The sequence below is a fragment of the Littorina saxatilis genome, linkage group LG8, assembly GCF_037325665.1.
Source record: "Littorina saxatilis isolate snail1 linkage group LG8, US_GU_Lsax_2.0, whole genome shotgun sequence".
NCBI classification, from domain to species: domain Eukaryota; kingdom Metazoa; phylum Mollusca; class Gastropoda; order Littorinimorpha; family Littorinidae; genus Littorina; species Littorina saxatilis.
The window spans coordinates 61371174-61388673 of record NC_090252.1 but is presented as its reverse complement, the minus strand read 5'-3'; the positions used below and the strand labels follow the sequence as shown (position 1 = coordinate 61388673).

The following is a 17500-nucleotide window of genomic DNA, read 5'->3' as shown; positions in this document are numbered from 1 at the left end:
CAGACAGACAGACACGCACACACACACACACACACACACACACACACACACACACAAACGCACCCCCGAATTGCATTTATTGTTTTTTCAAAGTGAAATACAACATTCCTCATCAATAAATCATCATTTGTTCCAAATTGCAACCTGCATTAGACACCATAACCATCCATAACACCTTCTTCACACTGCATCATCCGTCTGTTCTGTAAGATAACACCTATTTCTAACTACTCCATCCGTCTGTTCTGTAAGATAACACCTATTTTTTTATTTTTTATTTACTTTTGGGAAGACGCTTAAGCGTGCCCTTTTAATCGATAAACAATAACATTATATAACACACTTGGTATCTGTATGTTTAACTGTACATTAATCTGTGGCACAGCACATTTAACATTTACTTTTGGCGCGAATTCTTACAATACATAAATGGACAAGAACATGTATTAATCTATGCGGTTGTGTCTGCGGTGTCAAAATTTGCGACATCAACATAATCATGAATCCACACACACACACATACATATGCATATGCACATATACTTAATCATTTTCATTTACAAAATACTCAAACGTCTCAACCCTACTTCGCAATTAAACATTATATTTAAATCAATAGGCTTACCATATCTAAACTTGCTGATACACATTTTTGCTATCAACAAAATATGATTTATAATTTTGTTTGTTGGGGTATGCATTCCTGGTAAATAACCAAACAATACATCATCTTCTGTTAATATAACATTTTCTTTCGTATTAACAAAAATAATATAACACCTATTTCTAACTACTCCATCCGTCTGTTCTGTAAGATAACACCTATTTCTAACTACTCCATCCGTCTGTTCTGTAAGATAACACCTATTTCTAACCGTTTTAACCCATCTGTGCTGCACGATACATGCAACACATTCTAACTGTTAAATCCATTTGTTCTTTAAGATTACTTCTTCTTCTAACTGCGTCATCCATCTGTTCTGTAAGATATAACACCTTCACTATACTGCGTCACAAATCTCTTCTCAGCTGAGCTGTGTTGGTCTTCTCGCCGACAGAAAACCAAGCCGCAAACACAACCGTAGGACAGTGTCTCAGGCATCGCACCATCCCGAAACCCAGGCACCGCCGTGATTCTTCGGCTTGCCTGATGGAACTTTCGGGGCTTCTCTGGAAGGAACCACCTGGCGTTTGTATGCCTTCAGCTTGCGCTTCATGGCTCTCAGTGTCTTCCTGAGGCGTCTGTCCTTACTCAGGTCGGTCTCCTCGCTCGGGTCGCCCTCTATGTCGAACAGCATGAACTTGGGGTACTTTCTGGGTGGATCCGGCTTGGGTGGTGCTCCGCATGACGGGTAGAACCACCCGTCTTGGAGAGAGGAAACAGGGAAATAGTGTTGTTGGTGAGGTTCGAATCCATGCAAGAGTTCGATAGGTTAAAGGAACACACAGCCGCCCAGCATGCATCCCCCGAAGACGTAATAATTATCACTGTAGAAGTGACGAGGAAAAAACGGCCACACTCGTGAATCAGAATCATGCTCATGAGTGTACGTGGTACGTGTAGCCCACGGACGCAGTAGAAGTAGAGGAAAATATGATAGCACACACAGACACAGAACCACATATACAGACAGACCGACAGACAGACACACGCACGCGCATACAAACACAGACACGCGTACCCAAACACAGACAAACAACAGACATACACACAGACGCACATGGACACACACAGACACACACTCACACACACAAACACAGAAACACACAGACACACATATACACAGAGACACAGCGACACATGCACACACACAGAGAAACACACAGAGACAGAGACACCGACACAGACACACAGACTGCCACAGACACACACACACACACACACACACATAGACAAACACACACACACACACACACCACCACCCCCCACCACCCCCACCCCCACACACACACACACTCACACACTGTCCTCACCCGGACTGCCAGCCTTGTTGGCGATCAGCTTGTACTTCCCGTCACGCAGGGCAGAGAACTTCTTGACGTCGTCAATGTTGTAGACAAACTCGGTGCGCTTGCTGGCGCCCTGGCTGACGATTGGCTGCCAGTTATCCACCCCGTCAATACCCGTGATGGGCTGGTTGTAGCCTGCAGCCTTCATCAACGTCGGGTACCTGGGACACAAAAGGGTAAAACAAATGGTAGAGAAAATGGTAGAATACATGTTAAAATGATTTGTAGACAAATGGTACAACATTCAAAATGTATCAACAATATGGTAGAAAGATGGTAGACATTTTTGTTTTAAACTTGAAGAAAAACTTGAAGAAATGTTAGAAACAAACCCATACATTCACAAGGACCTTGACCAAAATGCCTTTGTAGTGGACAAACAATGGACAGGACATGAATAAGAAATGAATGTTGCTTGGGCTGTAACTGTGACTTTTTCAAAAGGTAGAACAGTGGAACTCCCTTCTTAAGGCCTTCCAAACTCTGAGAAAATCTTGTCTTGGAGATCTTGGTCTTCAAATGGGGGTAAAGTTACAGGGATTATGAACAGAACATCTGACAAAGCGAAATCTTAAAAGGGGGGAGCCTAAAATCGTGTTTTATGTTTAATCGGCGGACCTAAAAGGGGTTCTAATGTATACATAATAAGTACAGGGTGACCTCAACAAATGCAACCCACCAATATGCTACTGAAAAAATAACTTCATATTTGGTGTACATTAATTTCAGCAGACACACACAGACAGATAGACAGACACAGACAAACAGGCAGACACCAACACACACACACACACACACACACACACACACACACACACACGCACGCACACGCACGCACGCACACACACACACACACACACACACACACACACACACACACACACACACACACACACACACACACACACACACACACACAGGAACCTCACCAGTCTATGGCGTGCATCAGACCGTCCCACTGGTACGGGGCGTCAGGCAGGTGTTTCTTGCTGTGGAGGATGGACACCACTCTGGTACCCCCCTCCCACAGCGTGATCTTGGACCCCCTCAGAGGCCAGTTGCTCGAACCTGCAGCACATCCATTCGTATCATTTTGAGAACATGTTAAAAACTGTGTGTTATTGACCCACCCCGATCCCCATGACATGGGGGGGGGGGGGGGGGGTGGACACACAGGTCGTAGCAAAATATTACGTTCCTATCTTTAATGGAAGATACGTCAATGACATTTTCTGGTATCTACCTCGTACGCTAAGTAGGTGAGTTATGTACGGTAACTCTATTATTTGTTTGTTTTAGTTTTGTCCCCTGGATGACCTTGAATATTCCAAGGTCTCGATGTTTTTAAAGCTTTCTTTGGGGACGTGGATGTTCTGACCCTCTCAAGGTCAGCACTTGTTAACGGTTCAAACATCCACAAGCCCAATGCACTCGCTCTCCCATCCGCAAATGTTTCGCTAAGGGATATGTTAGAAATGCCTAACATAAAAATAACACGCCAGTAACCAGGTTAGGTACTTTTATATCAATATTTCGGCATGTAACTGCCTTCTTCAGGTTGGTATGGAAAGAATGGAATGACGGCACGTGGTATACCTAACATAAGTCTAATATTCTCTGTAGTGAAATATATCACTAGTCAGTTACTCTTATAGCCTTACAAAAAACACATCATCAAGCCTACCTTCTTTGATAGGACCTCCGTTGTCAGACACGAACAAGGTGATGAGGTTGTCGGAGTAACCCAGCGTGTCTAGAGCGGAAGTGACGTTGCCTATCCCTTCGTCCATCGCGGCTGTCATGGCGCAGTGCAGCTTCCGTTTCTTGTCCACGGTGACGTGTGAGCAGTGGTTGGTGACGTAGTGCTCGGGAACCTCCAGCGGACCGTGAACAGCCTGGCAAGAAGGACCCAAGGGACACAGTGTTTTGAGACAGTCATTGAGCTTTTGTTAAGTTCATTATTAATTTGTAAATTAGTCGTGTGGATTGTGAACTGCTGAAAATAGAAGACAAGAACAAACAAGGGCATACCCCCCCTCCACCCACGTACGTACACATACATACAGACACACAGACACAGACACAGACACAGACACAGACACACACACACACACACACACACACACACACACACACACACACGCACACACACACGGACACACACACACACAAACACATACACACCCACACATACACACCCACACATACACCCCCCCACACACACACACACACCTGGTAAGACAGCGTGATGAACACCGGGGTGGTCTTGTCGTGCTCGCGGAGAATCTGCACGGTCTTGTCGGTGAAGAGGTTGGTGGAATACACGCCCTGGTCCTTCCACGCTATCGTGTAATCTTCAGGCCTGTTCCCCACGTTGGGACGTGAGAGAAATATGTGGAAAACACTGACAGTGCTAAAACTCTGAAGGTTTTATTCCGAGATGTCCCTCCGGACAAAGTGTGTATCTTTTAAAAGGAGATCAAGATTTAACAAGTCGCGTATAAGGCGAAATTACTACATTTAGTCAAGCTGTGGAACTCACAGAATGAAACTGAACGCACTGCATTTTTTCACAATGACCGTAGTTCGCCGCTTGTGCAAAACGGAGTGAAACTGACGAGCCTGTTCAGCGCGGTAGTGGTTTCGCTGTGCTGCATAGCATGCTTTTCTGTACCTCTCTTCGTTTTAACTTTCTGAGCGTGTTTTTAATCCAAACATATCATATCTATATGTTTTTGGAATCAGGAACCGACAAGAAATAAGATGAAATTGTTTTTAAATTGATTTCGGAAATTTAATTTTGATCATAATTTTTATATTTTTAATTTTCAGAGCTTGTTTTTAATCCAAATATAACATATTTATATGTTTTTGGAATCAGGAAATGATGAAGAATAAGATGAACGTAAATTTGGATCGTTTTATAAAATGTTTTTGTTTAATTTATTTTACAATTTTTAGATTTTTAATGACCGGAGTCATTAATTAATTTTTAAGTCACCAAGCTGAAATGCAATACCGAAGTCCGGCCTTCGTCGAAGAACGCTTGGCCAAAATTTCAATCAATTTGATTGAAAACTGAGGGTGTGACAGTGCCGCCTCAATTTTTACAAAAAGCCGGATATGACGTCATCAAAGACATGTATAAAAAAAAAAAAAAAAAGATGGGGATATCATTCCCAGGAACTCTCATGTAAAATTTCATAAAGATTGGTCCAGTAGTTTAGTCTGAATCGCTCTACACACACACACGCACAGACAGACACACACACACACACACACACACACATACACCACACCCTCGTCTCGATTCCCCCCTCTACGTTAAAACATTTAGTCAAAACTTGACTAAATGTAAAAAAAAGAAGATTTGAAGTAACACACGTGAATGTTATTAACTTTTAGATTCTTCTCTTTACAGTGAGAGACCTGAATGTAAATAGTTATAAGCATGGAGCTTGCCATGGGAACTGCGAAAGGGAAAAACCCCACTTGAATCGGTCTCGAAGAGCAATATATGCTGACGAGAAGATATAAACAATAACAATACCTTCTACTTCTTCTTGGCGTTCGCTACACATTCAGTCCGGCTCGGGAGATGAATGTATAACAATAACAATACCAACACTCTATCGTCCATTAAGACGAAGACATTGGAATGGAAAACTGTTTTCAACACATCTAACCTGCTTGTCAACGATTATAGAAAAAAAAAGAAATATAAATAAAAACAACCCACCTTTTACCCTTGTCTTCGTGCATGTCGTAGCCTTTCCATTTACTGAGGTGGTCGAAGTAGCCTCCCTTGCCATTGTACATCCCGTAGAAGGAATCGAACCCGCGGTAGGTCGGGGTCATCTTCTTGCTACAGAAACCGAGGTGCCACTTGCCGACGTAGTGGGTGGCGTAGCCGAGTTCCTTGAGGTGCTCCGGGAGAATGCTGACGTCTGTGGGCATGGAGTTGTTCCTCAAGGCCGAGAACACGGAGTGCTGAAGGCCCATCTTGAACGGGTACTTGCCTGTGAGGAAAGCGGCTCTTGATGGGGTGCACACCTGGAATAAATATATACACAGGGTAACACATTAAGTGCTGTAGGCCCATCTTGAACGGGTACTTGCCCGTGAGGAATGCTGCTCTGGATGGGGTGCACATCTGGAACTTGTGATGCATACAGGGTGAAACACTGAGTGGCGCATATTGAACAGGTACTTGCCACTAAGGAAGGCTGTTCTGTATGGGGTGCACACCTGGAATGATGACATACACAGAGTGAAAAACTGTGTGCTGCAGGCCCATCTTGAACGGGTACTTGCCGGTGAGGAAAGCGGCTCTTAATGGGGTGCTTCAGGGTAAAACATTGAGTGCTAAAAACCCCATATCAAGCAGGTACTAGTCTTGTTGCTGAGGAAGAAAGCCCTAGATGGGGTGCACACCTGACTTGGTGGTACACAATGGGTAGTGTTATCAACCTGGAAAACGTTCATTGTTGGAAAATAAAAAATGGAAAACATTAAGAGCTGAAAAATCATTGAACGGGTACTTGTCGCTGGAGAAAAAAGCACACGTCCCGCATTCACGTTTTATCACAGTAATACAAGAAATACTAAACAGATAAATAAAACATACAAGAAAGAGACAGCACTGTCCATGATATAGTAGATTAGGTTTAGATTATAAACTATGAAGGGACAAGACCAATGAAGAAGGATGTTCCCGACCTAACAATGAAAAATAAAAGAGAAAAAAAAGTACGGTTAAAGCAGCCTGCGTGGTACTGAGGTCCCCCTCCCCCCAAAAAAGAAGAAAAGAGACAGCACGCACCTGCTGCATATAGGAGGATCCCATGTTGACGCCCTCTCTGGCCAGCCTGTCAATATGGGGGGTGACCATGTCGGGGTCTCGGAAACCCACGTCGCCCCAGCCCAGGTCGTCAGCGAAGATGAGCAGGATGTGGGGCCGACTGTCAGCAGACACACACACGTGGAGACAGGAACAGACCACGAGAAGAGCGAGTCCTAGGCTCACATGTCTCTGCTGGGTCGCCATCTTTCTTGTCTGACTGATAAAAACAATCATGAATAAGGTCAATAGAATTCTCTAGGATATCACATTTATTTATTTATATGGGAGATTTATATAGCGCTTGACGTTTTCTAAGCGCTTTACATATTAATTTCTGCTGTGTGAGATGGAATGTTTACACAATATATCACGCATTCACATCGGCCAGTAAATCTCAAGCCATAACGGCGAATATTTACTTTTCACGGCCTATTATTCCAAGTCACACGGGTATTTGGTGGATTTTTTTTATCTATGCCTATACAATATTTCCAGGAAAGACCCTTTTGTCAATCGTGGGATCGTTAACGTGCACACCCCAATGTAGTATACACATGTCTCTAATAGGTAAGCATCCTGTGAGGACGTTAAGCCCCCCATCTAGTGAATACAGGAGTGAGGGAGTAAGACAGGACCAGGCAAAGAGAAGAGCACGCCCAAGACTCACATGTCTCTGCTGGGTCGCCATCTTTCTTGTCTGACTGATAAAAGCAATGTCGGAGAAGGCCAATAGAGGAGGGAGTGAGTACAGGTCAGGAGAAGAGCAAGTCCAATGCAGATAGTTACAGCAGGATATACGAAGCATTTGAAAACGTGAAATCAATCAGGTTAAAAGCTAGCCCCATTACGGCGCAGCGAGACAGGTGTATATTCTCAATGTTATGGGTATGGTTCAATTTCCACGTTTCCATTGTCATTTCCTCACTGCGGTATGGCCAGTAAAATGCAAACAGGTCGACGAACTATATGGATTTTTTTTGTAAGATGGGATCTGATCGTTTCAGCTGGTCGAGCATAGCATTCGACCTCTCTTACATTTTCCTGCAGTGCGAGAATACGAAACATACGTCTTTCTGTGTGGTGTGCCATATCTTTAGCGCGGTCAACTTAAGGGAGACAGATCGTTTTCAGTTCAGTTTTTCTTCCAAGCTTCTGAATCGTGAATAGTGGGGGTCCGTGTAGCTCAGGTGGTACAGCATTGGACTTGTGATCCTAGGGTGGCGGGTTTGAATCCACGCCGGGACGGACACCGGTGAATTGTATGTGTAGACTCACAGACGATATCTATGTCCCACCCACGTGTCACCTCAGTGGTACGTAAAAGACCTCGGTCATTCTGATATAAGTGCAGGTGACTGATTACACCTGAACACGCACACAACTGCTGTGTGTCTCATCTACAATTCTGGGTAAAACCCGGTGTAGGATCCGGTCCGGTCCCCCCTCTGAAGTAGTCCCCCGGGGGACCAATTCGTGGCAAAAACTGCTCTATAATGGTCCCCCCTTAGACATCCAGCCTCGTTTTTCTGGTTACAATGTTAGTAATGTTACCAGCAATTTCAGAGAAAAGAAAGGAAATAATCATAGACTGTTTTCATTTCTTCGTATCAGTATTTATTTATTATTCATTTTATTTCATGTGATTTTTCTTTTGAACGGCATTATAAATCAGATCTATTTTATTTTCTGCAAAATATAGTCAAACAAAGAGATTGCTGTCTGTGCACTACATAATACCGGACGAAGATATAGATTGAAAATGGCTTGAATGCCTAAGAAAAACGAGGCTGGATGTCTAAGGGGGGACCATTATAGTGCAGTTTTTGCCACGAATTGGTCCCCCGGGGGACTACTTCAGAGGGGGGACCGGACCGGATCCTACACCGGGAACATGCCCCTACTGGTTTCACCGTGAGGGCGTAAAGCAACATTATCATCGTGAATATTGTTTCACTACTGCAGGCGCGAGTCAGCTACTGGTTACTGCAAGTAGAAAGACTTAGCAAACATGCATGCCAGTGCAGAGTGTGGTTATCGTTATTTAAGTAGACTCACACCAAGGTTTCAGTTTACAGAGAGATCGGCAAACAAACACACAAAAACAAAATATAACTTGAACATTTGAAAGATAATTGTAAGTTTAACCAAAAACCATTATTCCAGCATGCCAGCTAAATTGATGTAAACAAAATGAATACAATTTATAAACCAAATATTAACCAACAGTAAATTAATATATCAATCCAGTTAGGAAAAAAAAAATCCGGGACAGAAAGACTGCTAAAGCCTCCCCCCTTCAAACAAAAGCACCACCCACATATGAAGACAGGTAGGTTTCTAGTATATTCAATTAATGACTAAATAAAGCACTCACGATCTTCTTTTTATGATTACAAGTTCAACCAACTGACCTTTTCATGCAAGAGGACACACAAGGCATGCATGTAACACACATTCTGCTACAATTGCGTCAATCAGAAGTGAACGAAAAACTACAAGAGAAAAAGAAAATAGCACGTAAGACCGGCGTCTACACACACACTTCAAACAGCAGTCCTCACTCGACGTACTGCCCAAGCTGACAGTGATGCGTTATCTACACAGTGGACAGGCCCCGGGCCACGAGACTCTCCGCATGACTTTATTTCTATCTGCTAAAGCGCTGTTCACATGGCACACTTACAACCAACTTACAACCAACTTACAACCAACGTACAACCAACTTACAACCAACTTACAACCAACTTACAACCAACTTACAACCAACTTTCCACCAACTTTCTACCAAATTTTCAAGCGATTTTTGCCAGAACCGGGTCAACAAAAGCACTGCATAATTATGTAAGCAACACTAACGCTCAAGCTAGTTTTAAACAACAATTTTCAGCTGGCTTGCACATTCGGTATGTCCGGTTGCATTCGTTGTTTTCTGGCTGGATCTAACCCAATCGGGACGTGCACTAACAAAAGTCTGCGGCAAGTCACTTGTAAATCGCTGAGGAGTCGAGCAAAGCTATACGAGTTTTAAAGTCGCTGCCAAATTGGAACTAGATCGGAACTAAATCGTCAGGACCGTTCACGTGGCAGACTTCTCCCCGACTTGACCTCCGCGAGTCGGGAGCGACTTCAGACCAACTACAGTGTGGGACAAGTTAGTTGAAAGTATGTCGTGTGAAGAGCACTTAAATGAACACGCAGTACATCAAAGTTAAACATTTTAATTGTTATGACACTGTTTCCACATGCCCATTAGGGTGAAACAGCTGCCAAACAATTACCGCAACGACTGTGCCGATTGTGAATGTCGATTGAAGTCAAGACACCAGTGACAATAATTACACATTATATAGACAATAATATGGAGGAAAGTGATAGGTACAATTAGAATGGTATGAAAAAGACGTTGCTGTTTATTGTTTGGCAGTTGTGCCTGCTTTGACAAATTGAACAGATAGAGAGGGAGATAAGGGGGGAAGAGAGGGAGGGGAGAACATGTGAAGGGAAGCAGGTAGAGAAAGAGAGAGAGAAAGAGAGAGAGAGAGAGAGAGAGAGAGAGAGAGAGAGAGAGAGAGAGAGAGAGAGAGAGAGAGAGAGAGAGAGAGAGAGATCAAATCAAATCAAATCATATCAAATTTTATTTTATTTTTCGAGGGTTGTGGCATAAGCAATACAACGAGCTTTTTTTCAACCAGCCCTCGCCCAGAGAGGGGACTAATCTAATAACATATTTACACGGATATTTACGTAGAAAAAAAAAGGTAGAGAAAAACAACAACATATGCATATTTACATATTACATATTATACACAAATATATGTAACGTAGTGAAAACAATGCAGAATACACATGCAGGAGTAAATGTGTTATTAAAGCTTTGAGTGTTTATGTGTGGATATAAAGAACACTGATGCTTTGGACAAATGAAAATATAACTAAACAAAGTTTTCCATCACTGTGATTTTTCGTAATTTAACATTAAATACAGTGAAAGGTGGTTGTTTTTTTTTTAAAGTATTGAGACTCATTGGGACTCTCACAAATTCCGGGAGAGAATTCCACAGGACGCTACCAGAATAGGCTTACTTGACTTGAAGAGATCTATCCTTGGAATTGGGACGTTAAACTTTCGGTTTTGTTTGACCTTAAAATTTGCAACGAAAGTTCGTGGTGCACGGCCGGAAAGTATTTTGTGAAGGAGCACGCCTTCATTTAATTCAAATCTTTCTTTTAATGGGAGAATCTTAAGTTTCTTATAATCATCAAATACAAGACTGGATTTTTTCAGTAAAATTAGTTTTCGTGCTCGCCTATGTAAACTATACAATGGTTTTAACATATTAGCACTGGCAGAGTCCCATATGGTCGAACAATAATCCGTGATGGTTTGTATATATATGCGTTAAAGTATAATAACCTTGAGTGCTGATCTAAAAAGTGTTTAATTCTATTTAACTGATATATTTTTCTCGACATTGTTTTACACAACGACCGACCATGATGGGCCCAAGACAAATTATTATCGATATTTACTCCCAAAACTGTATAATCTCCAACCTCCTCTATTGCGTCGTTACCAATTAATATGAAATGAGGATTGTTTCGTATGTTTTGTACAGAGAGAGAGAGAGAGAGAGCGAGAGAGACAAAGAGAGACAGAGAGAGACAAAGAGAGACAAAGAGAGACAGAGAAAGAGAGAGAGAGAGAGCGAGAGAGAGAGAGAGAGAGCGAGAGAGAGAGAGAGAGAAAGAGAGAGATAGAAAGAGAGAGAGAGAAAGAGAGAGAGAGAGAGGGAGAGAGAGAGGGGACAGAAGGAGAGAGAGAGAGAGACAGAGAGAGAAAGAGAGAAAGAGATAGAGAAAACAAAGAGAGAGAGAGGGAGAGATAGACATACAGACAGACAGACAGACACACAAATAGACAAACAGACAGACAGACAGACAGACATAGACAGACAGACCGACTGACCAACACACGGACATACACTTACAAACACACACATACAAAGAGGCAGACAGACAGGCAGACAGGAAGGCACGCCAGCAGACAACCAGAGCGCAGTTTAGCACATCTTCATGAAAACAGCTCTGAGAATTAAAATGCAAGAGAAAGGTTGAGATGTCTTGTCGTCTACTTTCGCACATGTCATTTTCTTCTCTGTGTAAGGCCTAAAAAAAATAGGTGTGGTTACGGTAACCCGACCTACCCTATTTTTAGGGGCCGACGCTATAACTTTTTATTACATTTGTCAAAAAAACAGAGAAAAAAAAAAGAAAACGCGTGCAGAAAACGCAATGAAAGCGAAAGCGCCCGAGTCGCACACTTATTTCCCTGTCAAATAGGTTTAATTTGTACACATTAGAAAAAAAGTAAAAAAAAAAAAAAGTGATTGCCTGCCTTCCTACCCTATTTTTTGGGGCTATGTTACCGTAACCACACCTATTTTAATTTTTTGGGCCTAATTTAGTTTTTTCGTTCGGTTTTGTTTGTTTGTTTGTGCTAGCTTTGCTGAATCTACTCTCATTATTGTTCTCTTAAGTCAGTCACTTCATTAGCGGTTTTGGAGCCGTTCACCTTATACAGACAGACAGCCAGCCAGACAAACAGACAGACTCACTTATACACATACACACATACCCGCGCGCGAAATCATGGAATTATTAACCCACATACTCAACACGTACACGACAGCCATGAAGAAACTGTCATGTCCTCGATCGGAACGGCAATACACTGACACATTAATGCAAAAAAATTGCAGTTTTTGATGTATAACCCTCTAAAGGCGGATACCAAAAGTGTCCTTCGTGTAATTTCTGATTATGTTGATTTCTACACAGAATACAACGTCACGCTCATAAGATAATTGCCTATGTCATTATTTGATGTTTTGAGAAAAACGCAAAAAACTGTCTTTGGTTTCTGAACAATCTGCCTATTTCATTTTAGTTATAAGTTGCAAACTGCCTATCTCGAGCTGTGACAGCTGGATAAATATGAGATAAATAGCTGACAGCAACATTTTCAATCAGCAAAACTCTATAACAACCCACACAGAGCTTTTGCATACTTTAACATTCTCAAAACAAGTCTTCCTGTATTATAACAAAAAGTGCCTAACTTTTGCTTACGTTACCGTGGCAATGGTTTCCGACGGTTTGAGAGTTTGTACTCTCTAACACATAATACATACCCTTCCAGTAGCTTCCCCGGTAGTTTCACTACAGAAATGCCTAACACTGAGATAGGTATTTTTCTTATAAGCTTGGCCACAATCAACTACACGCAGGAAAGCCAGACACAATGACTTGTGATGATGAGGTAGTTGTTAACACTATGAATCGGTATGCATATGTTCTGCGCGAACTTAGAATCCGGTTTCATTCTAGAATGGACCGGGTCCAGGTTGGAATTCTAACCCTGCGCAAGTACAGGGGTGCCATTCTAGAATGAAACCCTTGTTGCTGGTCCATTCTAGAATCGGCTGTGCGCAAGGTTGGAATTTGGGTCCAAGTTGGAATAGTCATTTCAGTTAGACTATCACACAGCCAAAGCCACAAATGTGTTTTTTGTGTGTTTGGTTGGGTGTTTTTTCGGGGTTTTTACACTTTACTCAAAGACATCGTGAATTGGGATTGTGATGTTCTGAAAGTGATTACGATTTTGAGAGACACTCAGCACTGATCGCTACGAACGGAAATTTCCGGACTGACAGTGTTTTGCCGATCTCGCTTGTAACTTTTAATCTTATTCATATACATGAAGTTGGTCTTCTGAATTGTGAAGATATAATGTCAACTTTTTTTTAAACCTGTGACAACAGCTCTATAACTCACTCTGTCCTTCTGTTGGTCTGTCTGTCGGTTAGTCGGTCTGTCTGTCTGTCAAAAAAATTGTCAAAAAACCGGACATTTCCGAGAGGGAGACAGCGCTGACATTGCAAGCGGCCGCAACCGGCTCTCATCACAAAAACAACTGCCCTGCAAACAATACCGCCCTGGTAGTCCCCCTTGCTATGGTCTGCCTTTGTTTATTGCGTACTCAGGAGTGTCAACTTTCTTGACATGACATGACATCGCAAGATCGCCAAAGGATTTTTTCAGGGGTAGACAAATCAGCCCCATTTTATCAAAGGGAAGGTGCAGGTGGAGATAATTCAAGGGAAGACAACTCTGTCTTACCTACAAACATTACGGCCCCCTTTATTCAAGGGTTTCATTCTAGAATGACACCCCTGTACTTGCGCAGGGTTAGAATTCCAACCTGGACCCGGTCCATTCTAGAATGAAACCGGATTCTAAGTTCGCGCAGAACACATACACATTTCGTATTTCCCATTTTGACAGTTAGTTGATTTTCACATTAGACACCCGGATGTGGTTTGAGAGTGTAATGCGAAAGACCGTCACGTGAGCCTTGTAAACAAATATTCTTTCAAAAAATGGCCGGTTTAGCATATGAACGCTGACTTAAACGACACAAGTCCGAATTGTTTATATACACCAACTGAAATTTGATGCAGCGTTAGTCACTGGGTTGTTTATGTCGGTTCAATGATGTCAAAACAGGGCCATTTATGAAATTAGATTTCGGGGAAATAAAGCGAACCTGTTCATAAAATTAACGTGGGATCAATTTCAATGTGCTATATATACAAATGCTCGCACATTTGAACGCCTTTAATTTCTTGTCTACACAAATTGAATTCCCTCCTTGCATTCCTGCCTGTTTTCTCACTTAATGAAAAATCCTTCAGAGTAGGAAAGAGTTTGTCTAAAACACAAGATGAATGCAGACATTCAAACTCCTATATTAATTTTAAACCATTTATTTTTATTTTATTTTTTATTTTTTATTTACTCTGAAGTTTTTTTAATCTTATTGGATTGTTTCCCAATTATCGGAAACATAGACGCAGAGCAATTTGCTTTCAGAACGATCCTCATTAAAACATTGCAATAAAACCGTAATAATTATATCACAATTAAAACTAGAAACGGTCAACTTCACACACTCACACACATATACAAAAAGACACACACACACACACACACACACACAGACACACACACACACAAACACACACACACACACACACACACACACGCACGCACACGCACCCTTCCCCTCACACAGAAACAACATTGACAGTCGCCAAACGAAGCAGACGATCAAACAGTGTGGCCACAAAGTCCAATGCTCACCTCAACACCAATCTACACAGGCACCCGCTGACCACACAACTGCATTTAGTATGAACAAGTTGGCTGGATGCACGGTGGACTAATAACTCTTTCTCAGTTCCGCCTCTCTTTTTATCGACGCTGGTCGTGTTAAAATATGTAGAATGCTGCGCATTATTGTGGGTAACGACGCTCTTGGCATTAGGGCGGATTTGATTATCTACGCTTCCGTCTGTGAAACCGTTTGCACGTGCTGAAGTAAGCTGTCATTGATATAATGATAATATAAGTATGATATCCACCGCTCCACTCCATTTGCTCCACGCACTGTCAATTTCGGTGAAGTCCTGGTGCAGAACACGGGGAGAGGGTATAGTTGGGTAAGTTGAGGGGAGGCTAATGTTCTTTGAAATATATTTGAGATACTATCGTTTAATTGACCAAAATGTCCGACATCTCGACTGTCAAGGGAAAAGGAGATTTGGGGGTAAGGATGGGGGCGGGGGGAGGGGGGAGGACTGATAGAAAGACATACAGTAATATTCCGAAAGACAGACAGAAAGACAGACAGACAGACAGACAGACAGACAGACAGACAGACAGACAGACAGACAGACAGACAGACAGACAGAGACAATAACAGACAGACAAGCAGTAAAATATAGACATATAGACAATACAATACAGACAGACAGACAGACAGACAGACAGACAGACAGACAGACAGACAGACAGACAGACAGACAGACAGACAGACAAACAGACAGACAGACAGAAGTAGTTAAACAGACATACACAAAGACATTAAACCTGTACCACGTGAACCAGGCAGACAGGCTCTCGTGTTACCCAGTCTGGCCCATGTTATTATGTTTATTGATGACATTAATGTACATGTGTCATTTGCAGCAATGAGACCCACTTTATGAGGTACTTAGCACCGCGCATGTTGTTACTGCGCGTTTCTCAGTTATTAACTTATTATTAAAGGCCAGCACTTTCGGTAATGAATACCAAATGACAGGCAGATTCTGTGGATTCAAAAGAATGGTTGTGTATGGCACGGTACTAATTCTGGTTCTTTGTGTCAAGAAAGACACATGCTTGTCACAATTTTACTAACCTGAACAGAGAAGAGGTATTTTATGGTTCGTTTGTTACGGTATTATTGCTATGGTTCTTTATGTCCGAAAAGACAAATGCTTGTCACAATTTTACTAACCTGAACAAAAAGGAGTTGTGTTATGGTCTCTTTGGTGGAGCATACAGCCTCATTGACGCTGTTTAAGTGTTCGTCCATAACAATCAGCCTGTATATAATTGTGACCCTCCACCACGGAAGGAGTCGCATGTCACCTTTGCATGATTTTTATATTTTTACATTTTCCTAAAGAGTTTTTTATGCTCTATCCAGTGGTGAAAACCGTTTCAGAAAAGAGCGAACATTGATTGAGTTATACGCCTGTGGATAAGGTGACCCTCACACTGTTACCACACACCCCCCGGACTTATATTTAGTCACATAATCTCTGTGTTCAGCCTCTTATTTTGGACAAGCAATGTTGGACTCTGTGCGGACTATGGGATTGCACTTTAACTTTGAAGTTTCAAAATGAATGAATGATTTTGTTCTATAAAATTCTCAAAATTCATTTAAAATTGTTAAGTTTATTTACAGATTTAAAAATCGTTTTATTGTTTTTCTTATTATCTTTTCCTGAATAGTTTTTCGCGACGACCACTCACATACGATTATGTTTCTTTCTCTACAAATGGACCCGGTACAACCTAGTACATGTCAGCAGTACTACTTGGGAACATACTTCAGGCAAACTCGTGTTGCACTGGAGTGTTTTTGCATCATCGGGCAACTGGTTCCAAAACATTTCAAACTGTATTTGATATTTTTGCCGTGTAACATCGGCCTCAGTACAACGTCAAAAGCTCACATGCTTACCAAAAACAGTAGACTGCACTGCTGAAAGTGCGTTGGAGATACATCACAAGCAAACAATACAAAATATTAGGCAATACTTAAGTCGGGGGGAAAACTGCAAGTAGGTATTATTTGGTTTCTATCAGCGAGACAATCAATGTGTTATCGCCTGATTAGAGTCTCGTTCAAACACAACAGAAGAAGAAGAAGAAGAAGAAGAAGAAGAAGAAGAAGAAGAAGAAGAAGAAGAAGAAGAAGAAGAAGAAGAAGAAGAAGAAGAAGAAGAAGAAGAAGAAGAAGAACAAGAAGAAGAACAAGAACGAGAAGAACAAGAAGAAGAACAAGAACAAGAAGAAGAACAAGAACGAGAAGAACAAGAACAAGAACAAGAAGAAGAACAAGAACGAGAAGAACAAGAACAAGAAGAACAAGAAGAAGGAGAAGAACAAGAACAAGAACAAGAACAAGAAGAAGAACAAGAACAAGAAGAAGAACAAGAAGAAGAAGAAGAAGAAGAAGAAGAAGAAGAA

The 17500-nt window shown here is 41.9% G+C and overlaps 1 protein-coding gene across 7 annotated transcripts in view; it reads right to left on the bottom strand.

The window, feature by feature from the left end:
• LOC138974019 (arylsulfatase J-like) overlaps nt 1-17500 on the bottom strand; it is a 22535-nt gene that overhangs the window by 3806 nt on the left and 1229 nt on the right. For 2 of the 7 annotated variants that reach the window (XM_070346717.1, XM_070346718.1), the window contains exons 2-8: nt 6833-7070; nt 5750-6063; nt 4243-4372; nt 3695-3905; nt 2940-3078; nt 1975-2171; nt 309-1366 (exon numbers count right to left, since the gene is read on the bottom strand). In XM_070346717.1, the coding sequence (XP_070202818.1) occupies nt 1095-1366; nt 1975-2171; nt 2940-3078; nt 3695-3905; nt 4243-4372; nt 5750-6063; nt 6833-7070 (1501 nt within the window). In that variant the 3' untranslated portion in view covers nt 309-1094. Of the gene's footprint in view, nt 1-62; nt 260-308; nt 1367-1974; nt 2172-2939; nt 3079-3694; nt 3906-4242; nt 4373-5749; nt 6064-6832; nt 7071-9264; nt 9288-15055; nt 15170-17500 lie in introns of those variants that run through there. The other 5 variants (XR_011458268.1, XR_011458269.1, XM_070346719.1 and 2 more) reach the window with 5 other exon arrangements.